The sequence below is a fragment of the Medicago sativa genome, chromosome 5, assembly GCF_051527215.1.
Source record: "Medicago sativa cultivar Bolivia chromosome 5, Bolivia_mono, whole genome shotgun sequence".
Taxonomy (NCBI): Eukaryota; Viridiplantae; Streptophyta; class Magnoliopsida; order Fabales; family Fabaceae; genus Medicago; species Medicago sativa.
Genome location: NC_140753.1, coordinates 53,496,804 through 53,505,884, shown reverse-complemented (window position 1 = coordinate 53,505,884; position 9,081 = coordinate 53,496,804). Strand labels below are relative to the sequence as shown.

General features: G+C 32.7%; 1 protein-coding gene across 1 annotated transcript; it reads right to left on the bottom strand.

The window, feature by feature from the left end:
- Positions 1 to 1,278: 1,278 nt before the first annotated feature.
- GLY2 (Metallo-hydrolase/oxidoreductase superfamily protein) lies at positions 1,279 to 7,346 on the bottom strand. The gene is made up of 7 exons (XM_085715753.1): positions 7,232 to 7,346; positions 7,029 to 7,151; positions 6,112 to 6,273; positions 5,069 to 5,147; positions 3,638 to 3,751; positions 2,197 to 2,373; positions 1,279 to 1,640 (listed from the first exon to the last, which is right to left on the bottom strand). Exons 1-7 carry the CDS (start codon positions 7,276 to 7,278, stop codon positions 1,566 to 1,568), a joined length of 777 nt encoding a protein of 258 aa, XP_085571879.1. The 5' UTR covers positions 7,279 to 7,346; the 3' UTR covers positions 1,279 to 1,565.
- Positions 7,347 to 9,081: the final 1,735 nt, after the last annotated feature.

The following is a 9,081-nucleotide window of genomic DNA, read 5'->3' as shown; positions in this document are numbered from 1 at the left end:
AAATTTTTATGTGCTAATCTTGAATTGTTTTAAGTAAATTAAAGTGTTAAAATTTTAAATAGTAAAATTTAGGTTAAACGTTAGAATTTTTATGAAATCAATTTAATTTAGTTATATACTTTTTGGAAATTTAAAAAAAAAAATTATATCTAATGATATATGTTGGCCCAATTCAAACCAACTAGTTTGACAAAGGGAAATTTTACCCTATACCCCTACATCTATACCCTCACCCCTACATTTAACATGAACTACCAATTTTACCCTTCTATATAAAGTTAAAACACCAATTTTTTTCTAACATTTCTTCGAAAATTGTCTGTTCACCCTCTCCTAAGTGCAAAGATTCTAGAAAACACATTCTAATTTCCGGAAAGCATCAAATGGAGCGTTCATTTTCGCAATTTCACATACAAATCACACAAAAGGCAGTGTTTATACATGATACGCCTGACAAGACAATATTCAGATCTGTATCAATTTACATGGTATGATGATCTGTATCAATTTTTATTTGCCTTTAATAATAGATCACATCATCAAGAAACTAAGAACGGGAAGCTTTACATGGTCGGTCAGATGATTTGTGTTAATTTTTCCTTGGCTTTTGATCCGATTCAGATCTTACAGTCTCAAAGCATCACGTTTTTTTAAGTGTCGTATTTTGTTCTTTATAAATCTGTTCATGCCTAAAATCAATTAAAAGAAGGCATCGAATCCATGGCTGGTTACAGTGTTAAGGATTTAACAATGGGTTTGATGGCATAAATTATTTAAATGATAATACAACGAATTTACAGAATCGTTCCGGTGCTTTCAGAAAATCAAAAATAAAGACCAGACATGTTGGAAGAGGGTCGGAAAGTACATAATTGTCATGTGGGGTGAACTTATCTGGATTCAGAAATGTTCAAAGGGAGGGTGAAAATTAACTGTGTTAAAAGCTGAATGATAAAAAGGGTAATATTGGACTTTTCAATAATTTGTAGGGGTGAAAGTACATTTGTAGGGGTACGGGGTAAAACATCCTTGACAAAGACAAGCATTATTTAGTTTGTACATCCAAACAACAAACCATATATAAATAATAAATAAAACTGAATAAAATTTTGTCAAAAAAAATAAATAAAAGTGAATAAATTAAAGAGACCGGCCATAATTGTCTATCCCTTTCCATGCTTGATCACAGAACAAACAAAGCATCAAAGGAATCTCCTATTTTCATATAGGTATTTTTGGTTGAATTTTGAGGGAGAAAGTTTACTTTGCAAACAGAAATAGAAAGGAGAAAATAGTTGTTGATTTTAAGTTCACAAGTAAATGACATGAATGAAATGGGACATCTTAGTATTTAGACAAACCAACATTAACCTACATGTATCCGACAGTGCTAATCACAATCCATGTCCCTAACATGACATGCCTCTGACACTGCCATTTTAATTTCATGCAAACCAATCTGTTCAAGTATATACATAAATTCATACTACATATATAGGCCTTTATTGATATGTATGCAACAAAAGAGGAAAATGAAATAGGAGTGAATGAGAAGGTTGGTTTTATTAGCCTCTCCAATTGTCTTTCACCTTCCTTAATTCTCCTAAAGCTTGAACGGGTGAATTGAACCCCATCTTCTCCTGCAATACATTCACATTAATTAATTACAAGGAAACACTTCACGTTAAGCATGGTAAACTTTTATATTGGGCTAAATGGGTTAAATAAAAATTTGTAATTTTTGGTTTTGATCCCTAAAAAATATTCTCATCTCACTTTGACAATGTGTCAATTTTGGTCGTTCCAGCTAACTTCATCAGTCTAAAATGAGGGACCAAAAGTTAGCTACGCAAACCAAAATTGACATATATTTAAAATGGAAGGATCAAATCAAACTGGGGACCAAAAGTGAAAATTACAATATTTTGGAAATGAAAAACGAATCTAATTAAATGAAAAGGATTCCCTAAGTTGCAGCTTAATATCTAAATAAATATGTTCTTAAAAAAAAAAATCTAAGTAAATATGTTGGAATTTTGAATATACAAATCTCCTGTATACCCCCTACAAATTCTAGCTTTAAGTTAGAATCAATTGTGGAATAAACAACAATTATACTCATTTAGAATCAATTTAGGCTCCTCCAAAACTAGAACCAAACATACACTTAGAAGAGGAGTGGAAAAGGTGACGAACCTGGATTGCAGGTAGATCAACCCGCATAAATGGATTGCTTTCCAACTCGTCCCCAATGGTTGAAGGAATTGTTGGTTGGCCAGTTTGCCGCTGATTTTGAGCCCAGGTTAATTTTTCTAGTATCCTTAAATTGTCTGGCTCAACTGTTAGAGCAAATTGTAGGTTCTTCACTGAGTACTGCGGAAAAAACAAACGTGAGTAATGTGAAGCAGAAAATGTAAGTCTCCAAAGAATATAAGCCTTTTTCGCTAGTAAAACTATACAATTTTTTTTTTTAGAATTTCCCTTTCCCTCAAAGTTGCATTATTGGTTTTTAATCTAAGTGATAAATTTTGTAACCAATTTTGCACAAATGAGTTTCTTGTGAACACACACGAAGGGGTGCCTGCCTTTTGCATTATACTTCTTCCAAATAAAAAATTTTCATCTGGCAAAGGGTAGCTCTTAAATCTCTCAAAACCAATACATGTTTTTTCAGCAAAGGGTAGCTCTTAAATCTCTCAAAACCAATACATGGTTTTGATCCCCAAAAATAGGCTGATTATTGTTTTCAGTCCCCTCACTAAAGTTTCGTCATATTTTGGTGCCTCTTTTATGAAATGATCACACAATTGGCATATCTCTACTCTTTCGGTAAGTTTTAAGTCCCTCTTTTACGATTGAGAGGGACCAATTTTAATCTTCCGAAAAGAGAGATCAAAGACTGAAGAAAATATATTGAGGGTCCAAAAGGAATAATTATCCTACTTTGAGAGACAAAAAATAGTTAAGCCTATAAAGAATGACAGATTTTTTATTTTCTCAATCAGGGTTTCTGTGACAGAATCCCAGTTTTTAACAACGAATTTAACTTTGAATTCTAGGCACATTAATAGACAACCTCCAACGCAGGTAAGGAAACAGAATTCACGACTAATAGCCCTGAAACTACGGTTCCAACTTCTTGTATGTTGTATTCATATCAAGCTGACTATGGTATTCAACAGGAATTGAAACTAAAAGCCTCGCATTTCCCAGCTTTTACCTAAATACCGCAAGCATGGACTGACCCAAGATGTTTACCAGTTTACAACTTAACAACAAACAATTCCTTGGGTAGCACAGTGCCCACCACTAACATCTCAAGAAGTTCACAATATTTTGTGGAAGGACCCAAGATGCTAAAAGAATTCGAGGAGCATACACAGTATCTTTGCAAACAATTATTTTATATCACCAACTATTGAATGAATGAGAACTCAGATATATTGTTCAAGTTATTTTCCAATCCTGTCATCTCCATTAATTAAATTGGAAACTTTACCAAGTAAAATCATGCATGAGCAGATGAAAGTAGTTTAGTGGATCAATCACATTCATCATGTAAAATTATAAGATCAATCATCAATACAGTCCCTATGATATATTTCATTTCAATGACGGGGACTTGAGTATGTTTTACCTCATGGCCACAGTAAACTCGAGTTGGCTTTGGTAATGAACCTAATGTTACAGAGAGTGACTGATACATTTGTTCTGCAGTTCCTTCAAAAAATTTCCCACAACCAGCAATAAACTGTAAAGAAGAAACATAATAAATAAACAAGATTTAAAAGTAATAGCTCTTCGAAATTCATATACATGAAAACTTCATACATCGAGAATATGAACCAAACATAAAATTTAGGGAAAATTGCTCTATCGGCCCTTTTAATTTATTTTATCAGGCTTTGTCTAATGTGCACAATCACACTGGGTGGTGTATTATGCACAATCATAACTTATGGCATTTATTCCATACTAAATCATTCCCCATTTCCCTTCCACCTCCTTGGTTCCCCTCTACTGCAGTCTTCTCTGCACCACCAGAACAGTACCGTCGTTCACCACCATGACAGAGACCAAGATAAAAGAAAAATAAATTAAGAAGATACATACACAGAAATATGGATTCAAAAGATGAGTACCTCAGCAACCAAGAACTATAGAACCAAAAAAAGAAATATGGACTCAAAAGGTTATTTCACTAGAGTCATAGAAAAACATTCTCTTCTCCAATCCACACCACCATCAACTTCTTCTTCCCCTTCAACAGAAAATATAAAATATGTCAACCATAGCCACTCAAACACAAAACCAAACCAATAACATTAATTCTCATTACTTCCTCTACAAAACCCCTAGAAAAATTCATATCTGTGAAGTTTGGGTTGGATCGTACTGAGTGCTTGAAAGCTTAAGTTCCGGCCACCATGAGTCATTTTCCAGAAAATGAAAACAATCAAAAGAATATTCATCCTTCAATCTACAAAAGCCCCTGATAAAGTTTTAGTTTGGTCATGTTTTTCCGCCACTGTCTTCATCAGTTCCGACGAGATTCCATGCTAAAAAAGTTGGATTCCAAAAAACTAAGTCTAACAAAGGATCATCAAGCACAGCAGACAGATGACGGTCGCGTCGAAATTGGTGAAAGATGGCCATATTTAAGGGCGTTCATCTGAACATGACTAAGGATGAGAAAAAGAGTGGGTATGGGTTGTGTATGATATTTCAGTGTAGATAGATTAATCGTAGGGTTAATCTTTATTGGTGCACCATGCACCACATGCTTTACTTATGCACACTAGCCTTCGCCATTTTATTGTAACAAATTAGTCCTTTAAGTTTTTACTTTTACCAAATTTTTGGTCATTTAACTTTCATAACACTAATGAGGTTGACCTTATGAGTTTCCTCTAAATAAAAAAATGCCCAAGTGCCATTAAAATTTATATACCTTCACTTCAAGCACTTAGCCCATCTTTAAGTTTCTTACATGCATTCAAAATAACTACTTTTTTTTTCAGCGTGTTTCAAAACAGCTCATTAAAATTAAAAAAGTTGATAAACTTACCAATGTATCTCCAGTAAAAACAGCCGGGTCCTCATCCTCTTTGCCAGTAACATAATAACTTATGTGACCTTTGGTGTGGCTATGAAAATCAGAGAAATGGTTTATGTTAACAAGAGAGGTTAAGGGTCTGGATAAAAGGTGAAACTGAAACTTGATTTGATCCACTACATAAAAGAGAGAATACTAAACAATACCAGAGGATTGATAATTATTAACAACCAATAAAACATAAATTTTTTTTTATCAACCTTAACAGATAATGCCAGTGAAGCATGACAAATGACAATATGTTTTGGGTATCTTATAAGACAAGTTTACAGTTTTATTGGTTTTAAAATAATATCACCATAAAAGCAAGGCTAAACCTCTAAACAGAAGCCGAGAACAATTGGCATAACAAGTTCATCAAGCATAACATAATTAATTCTTTAGCACAAAGCTTTATTGGCGAGAGAAATACAATACAGAAGTTATCACTCCCCTTGTAAAAGAATAATATTTACCTGACTATTTACATAGATTAATAACTTATGGCGAGAGCAACTCACTTTAGAGTGTAAATTACACATTATCAACCATTGGTTAATAAAGTAAAGGTGGATATTAGTGGTACATATCATAAAAAACTGAGTTTGTTAAAAATAATAATTGGTAGTATGAGTTTGCTAACATAACAACTCTCGATATTCTCACTTTACTCACTTTAGAGGTGTACAATTCTTACTTACAACATCCACATTCAAATATTATGTGTGGCAGTTAGCATTCAAAATGTTGATTACCTCATCAAGTATCTGCCACCATTTCACTATCATTGATATACAAACTTGGGCTAGACTATTTCTTTCTTTCATTATTCTTTGTTATGAAGATTAGACTAATTTGTTATCTCATTTGAAATGAACCAACGACATAGACAAAACAATCAAGTCCCGGTCTATATATATACAATACACTAATTACAAATCTTCAATTTTTGGGCAGGGAGGGGGGAAGGAAAGGGTGTGAACAAGAGTCTTAATTGTCAAGTTGAGTTACCATACCAAGGTGTGTGAAGGGCCAAAATATTAATATCTGCTCCAAGATGCACCTTATCACCATTTTCAAGTGCATCAGTGCAACCTTTGACATTATCAATTGAGCCACCGTAGACCTTGATTCCAGGCACCAATTGCTTTATCTTCTCATTTCCACCAGCATGATCCCTGCGACACAATCACACAAAAATTACAATATTTTCTATCACCCGTCAAAACTAAAGCAGCACAATAACACCAAACAAAATAACCAAGAAAATGCACCTGTTTTCAGCTTATTTCAACAGACTTTTCGTATGAAAATTGCTTAACCAAGTTCTCTCTTTGATTATATAAATAGCTTAAACAGGAGTTCTTATATAATAAACACTTATTCAGTAAGTGATTTGTCAAGCTGATTATCCAAACACATCCTACTTTAGCATTACATATACATAGGTACTAGAAGTTAAGAAATTAATTCTTACACTAAACTAAGATATATCAATCTAAACACAACCTTAATTAGTATTATACCCTGCTTGGATAAACAACTTAATTGAGTGTTTTACTGTTTTTCATATAAGTGCTTATGTACATTAATTAAGTTTGTGTTTGGATAGACTAATGAACAACTTTTTTTTGTTTTATTTTATTTTATTATTATTTACTAACATAAACACTTGAGATAGCGTATGGAATCAGCTTATAACATGTCCATAAGTTGAAACTAATTTTGATAAGCTCTGCAGCCTAGCTTACGAAAATAACTTATACTAATAAAGTTTGGCTTATTTTTGAGCTTATGCAAATAAATAAACTTTTAAGTATTATTTATAAGCTTGTCAAGGTAGTTTATGAAAACACAGCTCATACAATTTTCGTTAGTGAGAACTTATGAATTAACATAAAAGTTTATTTATTTGCATGAGTACGCAACGAACCAGTGATGATGAGTAGTGAGGACGAATTTGATAGTAAGACCAAGCGAATTAGAAGCTTCTAGAACCTTCTCGGGTTCAACTGGGTCCACCGCAGCAGCTTCTTTAGTAGTCTCATCAACAATCCTGCAAAAATGAATAATAACAAATTCATAGATTGATTGAGCCAGAAAATGAAAAAGTGAACAAAAAAAGAATAATCTTACAAATATGAATAATTGTCTTCTAGGCAAGGGATGTGATGGATTTTCATTTTCTCTTTCTTTTTGCTTCCCCGATTCAACTCAACACAACACAACACAACAATCGCTTCGATGGTACACTTTGGAAGCACCGATAAATAAAGTTATTTTATAGTGTCAGAACGTTATAATAGTCTTAGTGTAATAGCAATTTGATTTTAATTAAATATTTTTACGTTTTTACGTTTTTTTTTTTTATAATTAAAGTAGAAAGTTTCTAATAACTAATCTGGTTGGTAAAATATGTAGAAGTAGAACACACGATGTGATTTCTTCTTCTTTGATTTCAAAAAAAAAAAAAAATGTGATTTCCTCTTTAATTTTTATTTTTAATATATACAAGAGCCAGAAGATGCTTATAGTATGTAACACGTGTGTATAGATTTTTTTTTAGTAAAAGATGCTTATAGCATTTCATTAATAATAACTTGTTCAATACAACGAGGTACATGATAATAGATAGTGGGACTAGCTAATAACGGGGCAACTTCCGCTAGGGTATGAGCTACCACATTGGCTTGTCGGCTGTGAAACTCGACCGTTGAGTTTGTAAACTGAGAAGAAAACAATCTTCGGCAGGCAGTTAGAATGCATCCAGTCTCCGTAACATCAATCCTGTTCTTACGATACACACTCTTGACCGAATACACAATTATTCTCACCTTTCCAAATCAAACTATCTTCTTCCACTTGCTCAAATAAAGGAGTTGTCAAAATAGCCGTAGAAATATCTGGACTGAACACTTGTTGAATGACATCGTGATTCCAAGATTTTGAGTCTTGATTGATCAAACTAACAACAAAGTCACGCACAAAATGAGCACCCTCAATAGTTTTATCAATTCTATTTCCTTTTAGCAACCAAGGTTCATTGAGAATAGGAATAGAATTTCTGTTACCAATACACCACCTTGATCCACCACGAAGAATAAATCGAGCCTTCAATTTTATTGTGTTTTTCTTATTTTAATTTATTGATTTTATTGTGTGTGTATTATTTTTTATTTTTTTGGTTACATGTGTGTACACACATGTAGTATCATTACGAGAGAGTAGATTGAAAAAAAAAAGGTTATTTTTGTTCAAAATTGATTTTTAAAAAAACTAATGATAGAGTATCCCTAAAAAAACTTATGATAGAGTAGATTGAAATTTCCTTTGTATTACTTTACATGATTTTGGTTTATTACCCTTACTATGAAGTGTATACCCTCATCTACTTTATCTTTGAAGTGGAACCACAACAAATTAGAGAATTTTATTCCTCTTCTACTCTTATTACGTCTTCCTTATTATCCTATTGTCATATGCATGGAAAAACTTTCTACTTTAATTCAAGAGAAGGTTTTATCCAAAGTATGTCGCCTGATCGAAATCTCTAAAAATGGTCCAACTATCTCACATTTATTATTTGCGTATGATTGTCTTTTGTTTACTCAAGCTAAATCCTCTCTTTAAGCCAGAATAGTAAAAGAGGTCTTAGAGAAATTTTGTCATGCTTTTAGGTTCAAAATTAATATTCAAGAGTCTAGATTCATGTCTTCTACTATAATATCTCTAGAAACAAAGTGAATAAATCAAAACAAGTTTATAAACTTGTCCAACAAGCTATAAGCTAACTTATTTGTGTTAACAAACACAACCTAAGTTTGCTTATAAAGTACATTGGTTTCCTAATGTTATCTGGTAAGATAAAAAAATGCTGACAACTTCCTTATATCGTGGATCACATCAATAGTAGATTGGATAATTAGAAGACTAAACTCCTTATCATATGAGTAGGTTTCAAAATTGTATGGTCAAAATGATCTCAT

What these genes read in the sequence shown, in the direction of transcription:
- GLY2 (XM_085715753.1), bottom strand. Translation starts at nt 7,278, where the DNA reads ATGAAAATCCATCACATCCCTTGCCTAGAAGACAATTATTCATATTT. An exon ending in GAAGACAATTATTCATATTT is followed by an intron (nt 7,152 to 7,231) that starts GTAAGATTATTC and finishes TCATTTTTGCAG; the next exon opens with GATTGTTGATGAGACTACTA. An exon ending in TTGATCTACCTGCAATCCAG is followed by an intron (nt 1,641 to 2,196) that starts GTTCGTCACCTT and finishes AATGTATTGCAG; the next exon opens with GAGAAGATGGGGTTCAATTC.